The sequence below is a fragment of the Pan troglodytes genome, chromosome 18, assembly GCF_028858775.2.
Source record: "Pan troglodytes isolate AG18354 chromosome 18, NHGRI_mPanTro3-v2.0_pri, whole genome shotgun sequence".
Taxonomy (NCBI): domain Eukaryota; kingdom Metazoa; phylum Chordata; class Mammalia; order Primates; family Hominidae; genus Pan; species Pan troglodytes.
In genome coordinates, this window is record NC_072416.2 from 23004517 (window position 1) to 23023590 (window position 19074).

General features: G+C 45.7%; 1 protein-coding gene across 1 annotated transcript in view; it reads right to left on the reverse strand.

Moving 5' to 3' along the window:
- The window catches only part of PDILT (protein disulfide isomerase like, testis expressed), a 45634-nt gene that overhangs the window by 21934 nt on the left and 4626 nt on the right, over positions 1–19074 (reverse strand). Inside the window, 2 exon segments of the mRNA NM_001280427.1 lie at positions 3480–3686; positions 18123–18331. Of these exon segments, the coding sequence (NP_001267356.1) occupies positions 3480–3686; positions 18123–18324 (409 nt within the window). The 5' untranslated portion in view covers positions 18325–18331.

The window sequence follows — 19074 nt, forward strand, 5'->3', positions numbered from 1 at the left end:
TTGGAGATTAGATGAAAACGGGACTGGGGCTTTGACCCTGCAAGGACTAAATCCCACCAGCGTCCTAAGAGGAGTTTTCATCAAAGTCACATTGCAGAAGATGCGTAAAGCACTGTCTCCTCTCAGCTCAGAGGAGCCCTGGCAAGTAGGCAGAACTGGCCTTACTCATCCTGTTTAGAAAATGAGAAATTGGGCCAGGTGCAGTGGCTCACACCTGTAATCCCAGCACTTTGGGAGGCCGAGACAGGTGGATCATGAAATCAAGAGATTGAGACCATCCTGGCCAACATGGTGAAACCCCATCTCTACTAAAAATACTAAAAATTAGTGGTGGCACATGCCTGTAGTCCCAGCTACTCGGGAGGCTAATGCAAGACAATCACTTGAACCTGGGAGGCGGAGGTTGCAGTGAGCCGAGATCGCACCACTGCACTCCAGCCTGGCAAAACAGTGAGACTCCATCTCAAAAAAAAAAAAAAAAAAAAAAGAGAGAGAAATTGGAAGCCTGGTTGTAAATGCTCGTTGAAGTTCCCATGGCTACTGCTCATCCTAAAATCCAGGCATCCTCAATCCCTGTCCCAGCTTCATCTTGGCATTCCCTTTGCCCTTTCTCTGGTTAGAAGTAATACTGAGGAAGCAAGCCCAGCAGAAATATGGGTGGGTACTTTACCCTATGCCCACCTGCAGTGGGTGCTTTCAATTCCATTGTATTCAAAATCTAAAACTTTAATTATTATTATTTTAAAATTTAGAGACAGGATCTCACTCTGTCACCCAGGCTGAAGTGCAGTGGTGCAATCATGGCTCACTGCAGTCACAAATTCCTGGGTTCAAGCAATTCTCCCACCTCAGCCTCCTAAGTAGCTGAGAATACAGGTATCTGCCACCACACCTGGCTAAGTTGTAAGGTTTTTGTAGAGACAGGGTCTTGTTATGTTGACCAGGCTTGTCTCAAACTTCTGGGCACAAGTGATCTTCCCATATCAGCCTCCCAGAGTGTTGGGATTACAGGTTGAGCCACTGCACCTGGCTCAAAAACTATTTGTTAAGAACTTAATTGTTCCAGGCATTGGACTAGAATCAGAAAACTAATAGTCTGATAATAATAATGAACACATCTGCCTCTTCCTTGGAGTACAGCGCAATGTAAAGCGGATTTCAACATACTATAGCCTGTAGTCCAAATCTGGCCTGCTGTTTGAATGTATAAATAAAACTTTATTGGAACACAGTCATTCCCATTTGTTAACACGTGGCTGCCTTCACATTGCATCAGCAGATCTGAGTATTTACAACAGAGACTGCCTGGCCTGTAGGACCTGGAATATTAATGATCTGGGCCTTTGCAGAAAACATTTGCTGACTCCACCACTACTCACTGGGCAGCTTTGAGGAAGTTATTCTACCTTTCTGTGCCTCAGTTTCTCCATCTGTAAAAGCACCTCTTATATTGGGGTGTTATGACATAGGAGAAGGGTCTAGAACAATGCCTGGAACACAGTATATGCTACAGGTATGTGTCAGGCCCTGTGCCTTGCAAACATCATTTTATCTTCCCAACAGTGTAGAGGGGTAGATCTTTTCACCATCCCCATTTAACAGATGAAAAAACTGAGATTCGACGAGCGGCAGTGATTGTTTCTTAAGCCTGTGGTAAGGATTTGGATGCAGAGGGGAGTGCTGTCAATTCTGGCAGTCTCTTTAGAGGACCCAGGAGTGCAAGTGAGATCAGCCACTGCCCTTGTGATGCTCTCTGTAGAAAACAAGCAATAAGTAGCAGATGTAATTCTTTGAGGCGAGGGCCTTGATGGGGAAAACACAGATGCTGTGAGGCCACAGAGGTGGAGCAGGCACCCTGGCCTGGGCAGTCAGGGGAGACTGCCTAGACGGGGTGATGATGAAGCTTCCCATATGGCAGAAGAGGTCCCAGGCACTGGTTTCCCTGTTGAAGGGGGCTCAGAGGTCAAATGCCTTGGGGACCTTCTCTGCTAGTTTCACCCACAGTCTGGAAGTTGCCATATTGTTACTTTGTCGCCTCTAAGTGGAGTCAGATCTCTCCTGCCCTTCAGGAGGGAAGGTCATTGCAGCACCTGGGCCACTCCATTAGCAGTCATGGGCTCCGATGACCTAGGGCCTCTCATTTCCTCACAGCTCTCCCCAGAGCAAACACATCACAAAGGGCTCCTTGCTGGTGTCAGCGAGTCCCCCTTGCTAAGGGTCATCCCCTGGTATCTATAGGAAACAGCATCCTCTGTTGCTTCTCTCACTGCTCCCGCCCTCCCTCCCCATCTCTTCCCTGGCGCCCGCAGCCACCACCCTCCCACAAGCCTGCTGGGAGCTGCAGCCCTGCCCTTAGGTGATTGCTCTGAGGTTCTCTTGTGGCGCCTTTCTCTGGGTCTATCCTGTGTCTCTCATGCCCTCTTGGGTCCATTCTGAGAACTGCAAAGCATCCTGCAGCCCCTGGATGTGTGTTTCTTGCAAATAACACTGAATCCAGCTTATTGGAAGCTGGCTATACACCAGATCCAGTGGAAGGCAGTTTCTGTTACTCAAGACTCAATAATTTAACATATATAATGGGAACATTCTACTGGCATGGCTGTTACAGGCACTTCTGTGTTCATCAGTTTTGTTACTTCCATCCTTCCATCCATTTATCCATCCTGCATCCATGAATGCCTTCATACATGTAACTTTCTAAAAGTTGGGACTACCATATGTGCCATACTAGCACCTTATTCTCCACACATCCTCAACATCAAGATAGGGCTTGGCACATGGTAGCTTGTCAATAAATGGATGCTGAATAAATGAATGAACGAGTTAATCAATGAATGAAAAATATGATAGAACGTAAGGTGTTTGGTAGACATTGCATCCCAAGCCTGTCTTGTTCCATCATCTCCCAATTTCCCTTTTGGCTAACTAGTGCTTCCCTAGTCCTAGGACTCTGTCAAATCATTCTAAAGTCAAAGATTGGGAGTGGGAAGTGGAGTTAGAACTTAATCTCTGGTGTCTGGTAGTTTCTAAGCCATGCACCCCACCTTCCCACTTCTTGGTGTTTCTAGGGCCCATCAGCTGAGCTTCAAGCTGTAGTAGAGGCAGCCACATATTCACTAAGCCCATTTTCTTTCTAAAGATAGAGTTGAAGTGTATTTCTCAGCCTTTCTTGCAGTTGGTTCGGGCCATGTAACAGAATTCTGGTCAATGGGATGTGAATAGAAGTGATACTTACCACTGCTCACGGCCAGGGCCATGAACAGTACCCGTGGTGTCCTTCTACCCCTTACCCCAACTGCTGGCTGGATACAGAGGAAAGAGCAGGTGGCTCCAAGGCCCTAGAGAAGGGCAGAGTCACAAGCTGGAGGATCCTGGGTCCCCGAGAAGCTGCATGGAGCAGAGCCTCCCACCTTTACCCTACAGCTGTTAAGTGGACTTTCCATGAGCATGAAACAAGTGTGACACACAAGCACCATTACCTTTGCAGCTGATGGGCTCTGACCTGTTGCCCTCAAAAAACAGCTTCAACTCCGGGGCCTTGGTAATCCCAAACTCCTGCTGAAGCTCCTTCTCTACAGTAATGTCCACTTTGCCAAAGCCGATCCCATTCTTGCCTTTGCCCATGATCTCCGCAGCTTTGCCCAGCTCTTCCGCCAAGTTCCTGGATTGCTTTGAGGATGGGTTGTCTGAAAGAGTATAAAGACAAAATTTGAGAGGCCTTTCCTCGCTCCCCATCTCCAACGGTAGATTATTTGTTGGGCCTGCTTAGCTCCCGGAACCTTTCTTGTGCTCAGCGGTTAATGGCTGAATTTTCATAAATGTGACAAGATGTGAGACACAATGGTTCATGAAATTAGACAATCTGGGAGATGTCTATCAAGGTTCTTTGGATTCAGTAGCATTGGAAACAACACAACCATGGGCAACTTTACTCCATCTCTCTGAGCTCCACTTCTCTTGTGTAAAGTGGGTGAAAATAATAGTGGTTACTTCAAGGAATCATCAGAGTTAAATGAGATTTATGTCACAACCAGCTATAATTGCTTATTGTTTTCTAAGAGTTTTACATGCATTAAGCCATTTACTCCTCTCTATAACTCTGTGGGATAGGTATTATTATTATCTCAATTTTATACATGAGGAAACTGAAGCACAACAAATGACTTACTTGTGCAAAGCCCTGTGACAGTGAGAGGTAAGGCCAGGACAAGAGCCCACTCCGTCTGGCTGTAGAGTTCTTTTCTAATCTCCACTAGGCATGTAAAACACTTGGCATAATGCCTGGCACAAGTTAAGTACATGGTGCATTCTTACTACTGCTTCCATTATTATAGTAAAATTTCTGTGGTCAAAGCAGGACCCAAGCAATGATTACACAAAGGCATGCAGAGTGGTATAATGGACATTGGAGACTCAGATGCGGGGAGGCTGGATGCAGGGTGAGGGATTAAAAAAAACTGCATATTAGGTAGAATGAACATGACTAAGGTGATGGGTGCACTAAAATCTCAGACCTCACCTCTACACAATTGATCCCTGTAACCAAAAGCCACTTGTACCCCCAAAGCTATTGAAATAAACAAAAACAAACCACTCAGTAGCATAGACACGATGATCACATTTATGGAATTGTTAAAAAGTGTATGCCCAGGGCAAAAGAAGTCTAGAGGGAAATTTTCCAAACTATTAAAATTTTTTGTTTTAAAAAAATTCTGTGGTCAGAAATTATGGAGACAGAGAGGAAGCATGAGAGCTCATGAGCGCCATCTGGTGGAACGTCCTGGAGCTAACAGGCCAAATTGAGCCCCTGCAGTTGCCCTGCATGTAATTGGACAGGGGACTTTGGCAGGTAAGGAAAACCAGGTGTGGGAAGGGCGGGGATAGGGGAGGTTGTGGTGTTCCCCTGAGTCCACCCTCTTGTCTCGAAGAGACCTGGAACTCTCCATTAAGAGATCTGATCTGGACGCCTTGGCCCCTCACGTTGCTGGGCAGTGGGGAGGGACTGGGGGAAGCCCTTTTCTGGAAGCGGTATCAGGGAGCTGGCACGTGACCTTGGCAGTGCAAGAGGCTTTTCTGGCTAAACGGAGGGGACTAAAAGGCGCCCAAGTTTGCCTTTCTTCCTCCTGATAACATTGTGAGGCTGCAGGTTCCTGGCTACCCCATGACTGAGGAAGGGGGCTGAGCCAGGGCAGGGGGTCATTGATTGTCTTTCAAGCCAGAACATTTTATCTTTTTCACTGCCGCCCACCCCCTTGGTCCATCTGGAGCACTTGGAGAAAGTGCAAATGACCTCTGCTGCAGAGGGCAAGTTCCAAGTCCAACAGAGAGGTCTTTTGTAAAGTGCCGCTCAGAAAGCAGGGCCCCGGGACAGCTGGCGCGGGCCCCGTTGCTGGTCAGCACGCCTGCTCCTGCAATGGGATCGGAAAGTGAATGATCGCTTTCATTAAACTCCCGGTCAGTGGACCGGAAGCGGGGACTTTGTGCCTCCCTCCTGAATCGATGCCCCTCCACTGCCTGCTTTGTCACCGTCATCGCCTTCTATATCCCCTATCCATCATCACCAGCATGCACTGGCCAATTGCTGGCTGCTCTGGTCCATGGGGCTCTCCCCGGCTTCCTCGTGGATGTGGCCATGCTGGGCTCAGGATTGCTGATTGACACAGAATCCGAATCTGAGTTTCTGAGGGCGGAAGCTCAGGGCAAGAGAAACACTTGGAATGATTGTCCAGATGGTAAAGCAAATTTTAGAGGTTCCACACACAACCCAGTGCCCCTGGGTGTCTGAAATGGACACCCAGAGAGAGCTTGTGGCAACCGGAGTGCTGGGGTCTGAGAGCTAGATTGATGGGGCCTATGATAATAGTAATGGAGATTCATTCATTCATTTTATGCATTCATTCATTTATTCATTCATACAATGAAACTTTTAGGATATGCCATGTGCCAGGCACTGTCCTAGGGATTGGGGATATAACAGTGAACAGATAAAAACCCCTGCTGTCACTGGAAAAGGCAGAAAATAAGCAGAATAACAAAGTAAAATACGTGCTGTGTTAGATAATATGTGCTTTGGAAAAGAACAGGAGAGTTAGAGGTTGGGAGTATTAGGGAAATTGCAAGTTTAAGTAGGAGGCTAAAGATGGCTCACTGAGAAGCAATGTTTTAATAAAGATGGAAAGAAATGAGAGCGCAAGCCATGTAGACATCTAGCAGGAGAGAATTCCTGGTAAAGGGCCAGTGTATGCAAAGGCCCTGAGGTGGGGCATGTGTGACATGTTCAAGGTATGACAAGAAGTCCATTGGGTCTGGAGCAGAGTGAGCTGGGGCCAGGGGACAGGTGATGTAGGGTCTCGCAAGCCACTGAATAGACTTTTCCCAGAATATGGAATGGTACCAGAGGGTTTGGAGCAGAGGTGGAGGTGATCTGAGTTACTTTTTTTCTTTTCTTTTTTCTTTTTTTTTTTAGACGGATCTCGTTCTGTCACCCAGGTTGGAGTACAGTGGCACCATCTTGGCTTACTGCAACCTCCACCTCCCGGGTTCAAGTGATTCTCCTGCCTTGGCCTCCTGAGTAGCTGGGATTACATGCATGCACCACCAGGCCCTGCTAATATTTGTATTTTTAGTAGAGATGGGGTTTTACCATGCTGGCCAGGCTGGTCTTGAACTCCTGTCCTTAGGTGGTGATCTGAGCTACTTTTTAACTGGATTTCTCTGAATATTATATGGAGATTAGACAAAAAGGGAAAAAGAAAGGATGCAGGTAGACCAGTCGGAGGCTACTACAGTAATCCAGGCAAGAGATGGTGATGGCTTTGGGCCAGGAGAGTGGTAATGGAGGGGCTGAGAAGTGATTCCATTCTAGAGAGATTTGGGAGGAGGAGTTTGGATATGGAACATGGTGAAAGAGAAGAGTCAAGGGTGTCTCTGAGGTTTTTATCTGAGTGACATAGGATTATGTAGGATCTTCTATGGAAAGATGATGATGATGTCACTATCATCGCCATAATGATGATGATATTGATGGCGATGTTGATAATGAGAATAGTAATAATAACAACACGTATTGATCCCTTACTGTGCTAAGTACTTTGCTTAGTGTTCCATGCATTACCCTGGTTAATCTTCAGAACAACCCTGTGAGTTATCTGTGATTACAAGCAGGAATATCACAGATAAGGAAATGGAAACCCAGAGGTCTTACAGCTAGTATGCAGTTAGGCTGAGAGTCAACTCGAAGGCTGACTGGCTCCAAGGTTCATGCTCTAAATGACCAAATTGGCCAGCTGATCTGAAAAATCTTTTTCTTGGAGCAGATTAATGGGGGCATGTTTTTCATTTATTCTGTTCCAGGTGGTTCCCATCAGAGCAGAGACAACCTACACAGCCAACGCCACTCTTTAAAATTTAGAGTCCGATTTTCTGGCTTCTTTCTTTAAAAATTTTGTAAATTGGGCCAGGCGTGGTGACTCCACGCCTGTAATCCCAGCACTTTGGGAAGCCAAGGTGGGCAGACCACCTGAGGTCAGGAGTTTGAGACCAGCCTGACCAACATGGAGAAACCCCATCTCTACAAAAAATACAAAATTAGCCTGGCGTGGTGGCACATGCCTGTAATCCCAGCTACTTGGGAGGCTGAGGCAGGAGAATCGCTGGAACCTGGGAGGTGGAGGTTGCGGTGAGCCAAGATTGCACCATTGTATTTCAGCCTGGGCAACAAGAGCAAAACTTCATCTCAAAAAAAAAAAAAAATTGCAAATTGGTTTTCCTTCTGGGCTCTGGAACCTTGAATTCCAAGTTTGTAGGTGTGAAATGAATGCATACACTCCTCAGGTCTCAGCATTTACATTCTGCCCTGGTCAACTGGAAATGCCAGTTTGGCCAGGTATGGAGACAATTCACGTGTATATTGGCACTTAGGCTGAGCAGTGCCCAGTGGGCTGTAGATAGACAGAGGCCAAGGATGCCCATGGACCCAACTTCTCTCAGGCCCTAGCTCATTGTCTGCCATATACTAGATGCTCAATGAATGTGAATTCCTTAGGCTATCTCATCAAACAGAGGCAGTTATGGTGGTTTACTTTCCCTGTGGCCCAGGAAAGTTGTTTTTATTTTTTTAAGTCTCTGTGACTCAGTTTCCTCATTCATAAAAAGTGGGGTTATTAATAGATCCTACATCTCAGAGTGATCCTACAAAATAAGACAAGGTGTGCAAAACTTTGGTACAAATAAACATTAGCTATTTTGATGACATAGGTGGAGACTCTTTGGTCTTGCTCTGACCAGATTCTCTCTGGGAAGGGAGGGTCCCATGGCAATGTCAGGAACCCCAAAGATCTTCCAGCTACTGATGAAAGGGAACAACAGTGACCATCACCAAACCATCCACCACAAGTTCTAGGCCTATTATGGAGCTCTCACATGGGTTTCAGAGTAAGCACATGGGACTCAGGGCCATGTTAGAATAGGCAGTGGCTCCCTGACTGTCTGCTTGGTGTGTAGATGTGTTAATGGCTAATGGACCTAGAATTAACGTTTGCCTGGTCTTTAGTAGAAAACCCCAGGTTTCCTTCTCTGAGCAGTGAAAGTGAGTCAGAGGAGGGGCTGATGGGTGATGGGGAGGTGATGAGTATAGGGACTGGAGTTTGATCCCAGCACAAGGAACTTGAATCTGCCTTTCTTTAGACCAGTGGTTCTCAATGGCGGACATTTTGCAAGGTCTGGAGGCATTTTTGGTTGTCACAATTGGAAAAAGAGATGCTACTGGCATTTAGTGGGTAGAGGCCAGGGATGCTGCTAAACATTCTACAATGCTCAGGACAGCCCCCAGCCCCACAAGCAAAGAATTATCTAGTCAAATGTCCATAGGGCTTAGGATGAGAAACCCTACTTTAGATCCAACTTCTGATCAAGCATGAAAAAAATATTCTGAGAATAACCCTCTGCCCATTCCATAGGGCCATGTACAGTATACAGAGGTACTCACAGCTGATAGGGACTTCAGGATTGTCATCAATCTCTTCTTGTTTCTCAGGGGCTAGCCACCAATTTGTTCTGACCATTGCAATGGCCTTTAAGTTTTTAAAAGATCTGTACCTCCCTATTTTTCTGGCCTCATTTCTTAGTCCTCTTCTCTTCAGAAACCCTATATCTTTAGCCAAATGGGCACAATCTCCCTCACCCCAGGGTATTTTTACTCTCTGTTCCTTCTGCCCTAAATCTGCATGGATCACTGCCTCACCACCTTAAGATCTTTGCTAAAGTGTTACCTTTCCAGGGAGGCTGTCCCTGGCCATCCTATTTAATACTACAGCCCCATCTCCATCCACCCCATGCATTCCCTATCACTCTTGTGTATTTTTCTCCATAGTACTTTTAACCGTAGGAAATACTATATATTTTACTTATTTATTTATCTTTTGTCTTCTCTCACTAGGATGTCAGTTCCAGGAGGGCAAGGATGATCACCTGTTTTGTTCACCACTATATCCTCAGTGCCTACAATATATCTGGCAAATAACCAGTATTCAATAAATACTGAAGGAATGAAGGTTCCAATGATCAGCACAGTGCAAGAAGATGAATTTAGCACCAGTTTTGGTGTCAAGCTTGGTCTCAAATCCAGTCTTCACCACTTACCAGTTGTGTGACCTTGGGCAAATGATCTAACCTTTCTGACACTTACGTGCTTCATATACAAGATGGGGACAAAGTTTTCAAGTGCAGTGCCTGAAACACAGGTGCTTGATAAATGGCCTTTGTTATCATCACCATTGTTGTCATTATCATCACCATAACCATCATCACCAGCACCATCATCACCACTGTCATCACCATCACCATAACAATCATCATCACCAGCACCATCATCACCATTGTCATTATCATCAGCATAGTTAATAATCATTATTACCAGTACCATCATTGCCATTGTCATCATCACCATCATAACAATTATCACCAGCACCATCATCGCCATTGTCATGTCATCACCGTAGTTAATAATCATGATCACCAGTACCATCATTGCCATTGTCATCATCATCATCATAATCATCATCACCAGCACCATCATCGAAATTGTCATCATCATCACCATAGTTAATCATCATCATCATTAGCACCATCATCGCCATTGTCATCATCACCATAGTTAATCATCATCATCATTAGCACCATCATCACCATTGTCATCACCACCATAGTTAATAATCATTACCATCACCATCATCACCATTGTCATCATCATCATCATCTTCATCATTTTTCCATCCACATTACCATCTCTACATCATGCTCACCATCATCATCTAACCTACTCCCAGGACAGAATCTTGTCACCTCTGCCTTAGGGACAAGTGATAAAGGACCCTAGACAGCTCCTAATCTTATCTTGACCTCTCTCCACTAATGGTAGTTAGTCCTTCTCTCCTTGATTCATTCAAGTTAATGTAGATGGAGAAAATTATGGGCCAAAGGAAATCTCATTCATTCATCTATTCATTCATTTAACATCTATGGAAGCCTACCATGCTCCAAGCACAATGCTGAATGTTAGGAATCAGGAGATGAATAAGATTTGGCCCCCAACATCATGCAATGTACACGATGAAAAGCAGTTTTGATACCATATAGCGAATGCTGAGAGAGAGGGGTTAAAAAGAAGGCAGTGGGAGCATAGGAAGGCCTCCCAGCCAGACTAAGTGGGAGTGAAGGTGGGTACAGCCTACCAATGAGGGGCATAAACTTCACAATCCAGGTGAAGGAGTGTAGGAAGGATACTATGGAAGCTGCAAGTGCAAAGGCCCAGAGGCTGTAGCTGTGGGCTAGTTCAAGCAGAAGACCTTAGCTACTGAATGACCTGATCAGATTTGCATTTTAGAGGAAGTCTGTCTGGATGCATTGCAGGACAGCATTGGAGAAGGCAGGGAGACCATCTCAGAGGCTGCTGCAGTGGTTCAGGTGAGGAATAATGAGGCCTGAACCAAGGCAGTGGTGGTGGGATGGGGAGGCTGCTGCAGTGGTTCAGGTGAGGAATAATGAGGCCTGAATCAAGGCAGTGGTGGTGGGATGGGGAGGCTGCTGCAGTGGTTCAGGTGAGGAATAATGAGGCCTGAATCAAGGCAGTGGTGGTGGGATGGGGAGAACAGAGATTGCAAAGGGATTTAGAAAGTGGCATCCACAGGACGTGGTGATGGATTACATGTGAGAGTAGAGGAATCAAGAACAACCTTGAGGTTTCTGACTTTGATACTGAGTGGATGGTGGTACTGTCAGTGAAAGCAGGACATAAGAAGCAGCAGATTGTTGGGACCAAATCAAAGATGCTGAGGTCTGTCGTGGACATGTGGCAACGTCCACATGTGGACAATGTGGGACTGCAAAGAACATTGAGAGGAAAGCTCCCCCAACCACTGGCTCTTGGCCTGGAGTTCTCAGACAGAAGAGAAAGCTGGTCACCCATTAAGGATCTGAGACTGGGGTGGTCCCTGGGGGCAGTGTCTGAAAATAATCTCTTTTGCGAAGAGCCCATTTACCCTTGAAGAAAGCTTTCATAGTGCTTTCCCCAAGTGATTTGTTTTTCCAAAGGCCACTTTAGAAGGCCGGCTAGTTTTTTTAAGAACTCATTTTGAATTTAATTATGTATTGGCAGGAATCAAAGATGCAAATGTAATGAGATTAATTGAGTGTCCCTTTTAGATAAGAAAATTTCTGCTGTTGTTGAGTTCACTGCTTTGGAATACCTGCTAGTGGAAAGGCTTTAGGTTTAAAGTATGCATGTTGGTTGTGTCGAATGTAATTCAAGAATGTGAAATTGATTGGTTCCCTCTGTAGCCTCAGATTTAGTGTCAGTTCTTAAGTCATAAGAATTAAAGAACCACGAACTCACCCTTCTGCCCTGGTTAAAACAGAGCAGAGCCTTCTATTCTCATGTGGACTGGACAGGTTTCCCAGCCTTATCCATCCACTGCACCATTTTTGGAAGGGGAATGTGTTGAGGTGTGTTATGTGGTTGTGTAAATGTATGGCTCTAAGCCTTTTAACACCTCCATTGAGGGTCTCAGATTAGAAATTAGGGCTGCAGCAAAAGAGATGGTTTGGATGTTTTATCTATGTAAACCATTAGTTTACCAATTCCACAGCAAGTGGAGTGAGACTGCAAGTTTCTCTGCTCTTCCCTGTAAAAGTAACCATGAAATAGATGCACAAGTGCTGGCCTGAATTCTAGTGTGGATGAGGGATGTGCAGAACTAGCTGGAGGAGTCTTTCAGCAAAGTGGAAATGCCTGCCCTGCTCACAGGCTCATGTAAAGAAAATGGCCTAGGCTGGATTTCTCTTACAAGGTATTGCTCGAAGGGCTTTGAAGTAAAATCAAGCTGGCATCCTGAAGAACAGCCTGAGTTAGAGGGAGGTCACAACCTTTGAACTACATTGATGAAACTTCAAGCAACACGCATGTTCAATATTGGATGGAGGCAAAAATGACCCAATTGGACATTCCTTGTGGGAACTATAAGTGTTAACGGTAGAAAAAGAAGGTGATTCATGCTTCTATGAAGTGGCAGCATAACCTAGCAGGGGAGGCACCAGGACTCAGGGGGGCTGAGTTGTTGATGCTCCCATATCCCCAAATTTCCTCATTTAAGTGGCACCACTCACAGAGTATACCGCAAATGAGAAGGACAAGGATTGAGGAAGGAGCTTTGGAAGACAGAATTTCTGGCAAGGGACATAGACTCAAATGTCATGGGGGTAAAGCAGAGAGTGTGACAGTGTGAGGTTGGCTGGATAAGAATGTGGCAAATTGATAAGCATGTTCTCTGACCACAAGGAAAAATCACAACTCAGCTTGAGCCAATTGTCACCTTGCAGGACTGTGGGCCAGTGCTTCCAGATCTTCTGATTTTTTGAAGAGCTGATGCACATTCAGTTTTAACTGTGACATGTTTCATTTCTTTTAAACACAGCATGGGCCAGCTGCCAGCTCATGGGCTCAGTTCCTGGGCTTCCTGTTATATCCTTAGTTTCAATGTTATGGGAAAGAGGAAGAGTCATAGAAAAGAACTGTGAAAAAGGAGCCAGAGAGATACACAGGAACCAGAAGAGAATGAGTTTACCGAAACCAGGCACTAGGGGGTCTTGGTATGAATATGCAAAGAAGGTCAAGGAAGGTGAGGGCTGTCCAGTGTCCACGGGATTTGAGAAACAGCTGTCCCTTGAAAGTTAGCCTGAGCCAAGGCAATCTCTTGGAGAAAATAGTTTTTGACATTCCTGCCCAGAAGAGAACTCTTTTTCTGGTGGTTCACTGTCTGAAAGAGCTTATTCCACCAGGCTGCCTCTCAGCCTGCCCAGCTTTGAATTGTTTCTGAACAAAGGTCATTTCAAGGCTTTTATAGCAAAAAGCAGGTGCAATGTGACTAAAGGAAGGCAATATTGTGGGTTCCCCAGGCCTGGTTTCTTTTTCCTCTTGGTGTATACAGCCATACTACATTTCCCAGCCTCTCTTACAGATAAGCACGGCTATAGGGCAGTGATCAGGCCAATGGAATGTGGGTAGAAATGATGTACACCAGTGCTTCTCACACTTTAATGTATGTGAATCACCTGAGAATCTTGTTAAAATGCAGATTCCGATTCAGTGCTTCTAGGATGAAACCTGGGAGTCTGCATTTCTATGAGCTCCTGAGTGAAGCTGACATTGCTGGCTTATGGCCTACACATTGAGTAGCACAGATGGGCATCATTTCCAGGCCTAGCCTGACCCTGAGGCACATCCTCGTCTCCCTCCCACCTTGCTGGCTGGAGGCAGAGGTTTCTGTGGAGTACTCTAGGCCCTAAGGGATGGCTGAGGTCCTAGTTAGAAGGAGACTGGTTGCCTGAATGATTGTATGGAGCAGAGCTTCTCTGCAGACCCACCTGGGACTAAGATGATATGGACCCTTATGAACCTAGATTTGCTGATTGTTATAGCAGTTAGCTTTCCCAGTAAACACAGTGATCTTTAAGATAACTAGTCAAAATTAGAGCAAAGAAGAAGTTTGAGTATTAAAGTGGGTAATACATATATAATTTATTTCTTTAAGGGATTTCATTGATCTCGTATTAATTGACCCCATGATATGTAAAGAACTAATAAGATGCTTGACACATTTAAGTTAGCCTATAACCTTGGATCTTATGGCAAATACTGAGAATCAGCCATTTATAACCTCCTTTTGTTTTGCTTTCTCAACTAAAGAGGTTGGAAACCTGAAACATTCACCATTCCAGACTTCTCAGTTAGAAACATCCATGGGCCCAAGTTCTAGCCAATAAGATGTTACCAAAGTGATTGGGTGCAGCTCTGGGAAAGTTTGATTTTTTTAAAGGGACATAGGTGGCTGACGTATTTTATCCCTTTGTTGTTTGCCCATCCCTTTTTATTTCTAGCTGGAATGTGCAGTGCAATGCAAGAAGCACAGCAGCCATCTTGTGACCATCAGTTTTAATGTGTCAAGGATGAGGGAGTCAGAAAATAGAAGAAGCCTTGTCCCTGACACTGTGGAGCTGCTATGTCAGGCATTGACTTCCTGTCCCACCTCACACAGTGTGTGAGATCAACTCTTGGAGTAAGCCACCTGCTATAGTTTGGTTAGTTCGACTTTCTTTAAATGTCATGTTGAAATTTGTTCCCCAGTGTTAGAGTGGGGCCTAATAGGAGGTGTTTGGGTCATAGAGGTGGATCCCTCATGAATGTTTTGATGCTGTCACCAAGGTAACGAGTGAGTTCTCACTCTATTAGTTTCTGCAAGAGCTGGTTGTTGAAAAGAGCCTGGCAGCCGCTGCTCCTCTCTCTTGTTCCCCTCTCACACATGATTGCTGCACACACCAGCTCCCCCTTCACCTTTCACCATGAGTAGAAGCAGCTTGAACCTTTCATCAGATGCCCAACTTCCAACCAGCAGAGTTGTGAACCAAATAAAGCTTTATTGTTTATAAATTACCCAGCCTCAGGTATTCCTTTGTAGCAACACAAACAGACAAAGACATCACCATTAGCAGATTCTTAATTACTTGTAGTTGAACTCTGTCTTCACTGACACAGGGTTGATGAACTGCATTTGCCTCAGTGCCACAGGGTAAGGGAGAATGGGAACTCATGTTTATTGAGCAACTTCCACATGTCAGGTAATAACCTCTCAGTTAATCCCTATAATGACTATACCACTTTCAATATTCTCGCTTTACAGGTGAAAGTGAGACACCAAGAAACTCACCCAAGGCCACATATCCAGTTTATGGAAGAACTCGGCTTTACACTCAGTCTTGCCTGGATCCCAATATATGTTACACCAAACCTTGATGTTGCATAAGAACCAAGATGCATGAGTGATTCAGGTTAAGAGAGATTCTTTAGAACTTACTAATGCTTGGCATGAGGTCTTTGATTAAATATTGATATCAACAACCATAAATTTCAACGACTTCTACTAACTCTTTGGCTTTGATTATCTATCACTGGGCATTACGTGGAAGCCCAACAGATGATGTCTCTCACTTCAAGGCAAACTTCAAGCTTCCAGATGCATTTGCATTGGCCTGAGAATCCCTCGTGCACTCAAAGACATGAGGGAGCAGGAACCAAGCCAGAGAACGTCACTCAGCTGCTGCAGTTGGAAGAACCACTTCTGAGGACAAGTTCAAACCATTACTTCTCCACTTCAGAGCACCCAAAGTATACAGTTTAGACTATTTTAATTGCATGACTTTATCACACTTTGTTTTAAAGGGTTTCTCATGCCTTGTGACATTCCTGGCTTAAACTGTAAAGTCCTTGAGAGCAGAAACCAAGACACTCATAGAGCCCACCCATTGCCTGGCATTGAGCTGCATAAATGTGGGGTGAATAAGAACCCAATGGTGATAGCTTCTGCCTGTGGAGTGCCCCCTGTGACAGGGGACTGCATATCTGAGCCCACTTTCATCACCACAACAACCTGCAAGGGAGGAATGATTAACCTTGTTGTACAGGTGAGAAAACTGGCGAGGATGATGATAGTGGAAGCCAATATCTTCTTAAGTTCTTATTACGCATCAGTCACTGTGCTAAGCACATTATTTCACTTAATCCCCACAATAACCCTAGGAGTTATAAATTTTATGTATGTACATATTTATTTATTTATTTATTTATTTTGAGACAGGTTCTCGCTCTGTCAGCCAGGCTGGAGTGCAGTGGCATGATCACGGGTCGCTGCAGTCTTGACCTCCTGGGCTCAAGCGATTCTCCCACCTCAGCCTCCCAAGTAGCTGGGATTACAGGTGTGTGCTACCATTCCTAGCCAACTTTTGTATTTTTCTTTTTGGTAAAGATGGGGTTCTGCCATGTTGCTCAGGCTGGTTCTTGAACACTTGAGCTCAAGAGAGCTTCCCACCTCGGCCTCCCAAAGTGCCGGGGTTACAGGCATGAGCTACCATGCCCGGCCTATAAATGTTATTAAATTCCCCATTTTACAGTCAAGTAAACAGAAGTTCAGAATGCTCAAGATCACCAGCCCAAGGCCACCAGTCCAGTAGGTGGCAGAACTCAGCCTTTGAACGTAGGACTGTGAACCCCTGAAGCTGACCTCATCACACTACATTGCACTGGTTGGACTAGAAATAAAAGGGAGTCTGTAAATGGTTCTGGTCAGAGGGCAGCACACAGAGAAGGGAGAAAGGGCTGTCTCAGAACAACAGCCGCGAGGAGGAGCATAGGGGAGTGTGGGTGGAAGGGCAGCTTGGGAAGGAGGTGAAAACCAAGAAGGGAAAGGCACCCTGCCTCCCCTGCCCTGCTCTTCCCTGGAACCTTAGGCTCTGCCTAGCCTCTGGGAACGTGGTGCTGGTCAGGCACGTCCTGGAAGCAGGCCTTAGGGACTGACACGGAGCCAGCAATTTTCCAGGAGTGGCTCTGAACACAGGATTCCAAATCCAGTGTTCACACCTGCGGTCTAATTCTCCAAATCCTGCCATACAGAACATGGGACAACATGGGGTCTGTGGTCGCCACTTGTGCTGTGTGACCTTGGGCAAATTGCTGATCCTTTCTGAGTTTCTGTTTCCTCAACTATCAAATAGGGAGATGACTAGTACCCATCACACGGGGTTGTGAGGATCAAATGATGTCACATTTAATGAAGCGCTTAGGACAGTGCCAGACACACCATGAATGCTCACTATGGGGAAGTTGTTATGAAAATCCCTTACATTCTGTCCCAGGGCATGGCTTGGTCCCAATGCCTCAGGAAGAAGCAGCCTGCTCTGTCCCCCAAAATGTCTGCTGATGCAAAATGTCCAAAGAACAAAAGTGGCCATGCAAATCTGACAGCAAGAGTGATGGTCTCGGCCGGGCACAGTGGCTCACGCCTGTAATCCCAGCAGTTTAGGAGGCTGAGGTGGGCAGATCATTTGAGGTCAGGAGTTCGCGACCAGCCTGGCCTACGTGGTGAAACCCTGTCTCTACTAAAAATACAAAAATTACAAAAGTTAGCTGGGTGTGGTGGCGGGTACCTGCGATCCCATCTACTCAGATGTATGAGGCATGAGAATCGCGTGAACACAGGAGGTGGAGGTTGCAGTGAGCTGGGATTATGCCACTGCACTCCAGCCTGGGAGAGAGAGCAAGGCCCTGTCTCAAAACAAACAAAAAAGTGACGGTCTAAAAACTGTCTCCAGAGCTTGCCCCAGGCTGCCATCATTTATTTCTCTCTAGTTGTGTTCCAGGAACTTATCACATCTCATTTAATCTTCACTATAATCCAGTGTGTCATTAGGTTCACACCCATTTTACAGAGGAGAAAGACTGAGGCTCGGAATAATACAGAAACCTCGAGTTAAAGCCTGGCTCCTCTTCAGTGGGACAGAGGAGCCACATACAAATCCAAGACTACAGGGATGGCATAATATATTGCAACTTGCTTAACTTCCCTGGAGTATTCTCATCTGGAGATTGGAGATGATGCTGTCTATATATATTAAATGTCTGTTTTAAATAATATGTGTTCTTATGTGTTTAGCAATATATAAAACTCTTCTGGTCCCCACACACAAGGAGGCAGGCCTCATCCCATCTATCATCCATCACCCAGGATGGGGGCACTCACGGAAAAGCACCATGAGGAAGCGGGTCTGGTTCAGCATCTGGGTCAGGCCAGTGGGCGTTAGCACTAGGAGATTGCGTTCCTCCAGGATGTGCACAGGCTTGGTTATGTGGATGCTGGAAACACCGGCGTTAACCTCTGGTGAGCTGTGGACAGCAGAGACACAAGCGGCCACCAGCAGCAGGGGCATCCAGAGTAGGTCCATGGCTGTCCTGCAGGGGCCGGAGAAGGAACAGAGACCTTATCAACACAGGTGGTGGAGCCCCACATCATCACCCCCACTTCCTTGTCCAGCTGGTCCATGTAGGGTGAATGTTGCCTGAGCATTGCCTCCCAGCAATGCCTGCAGCTTGGCAGCAGCCCTGGAGAAGAAGCAAAGTATTAGGTCGACCTCAGGCCCAGTAGTGACTGTATGGGGAAAGCTTAAAGCAGCAAGAACCCACTGGGAGCAGCTGGATGCTGAAGCAAACGCAGACCACTCAAGCCCACTGACTTCCCAGCCACGAGGTGAGACTTGTGCAAAGATAAGGTCCCATTTCAGAGTCCTAGGGTGAGCCTCTGGATCTCAGAGGTAACTGGTTCAATCCCCCATCACAGCCCCCCAGGAATCCCCCTGCCTACAATGCCCCCACTTCACCCTCCTCCAGCTCCTGCTTGAATGCCCCTGTGAAGGGAAGCTCACTACCTGCAGTGTACCCTGTTTAATTTTTGAACAAATTTTATCAAGTGTAAATATTTAAAAAGTCATAACTATAATACACACTTGTAAAAGTTTCAAGCAATACAATACAAATGTCAAGAAGGAAGTAAAAATCTCTCCCATTCTCTCACTGCTGAGAAAGTGACTCTTAGAAGTATGGAATGAATCCTTATAGATATTGAAAATACCTATGCAAACATACCTTTGAATATATCTCTATCTCTATCTATCTATCATCTATCTATCTATCTATCT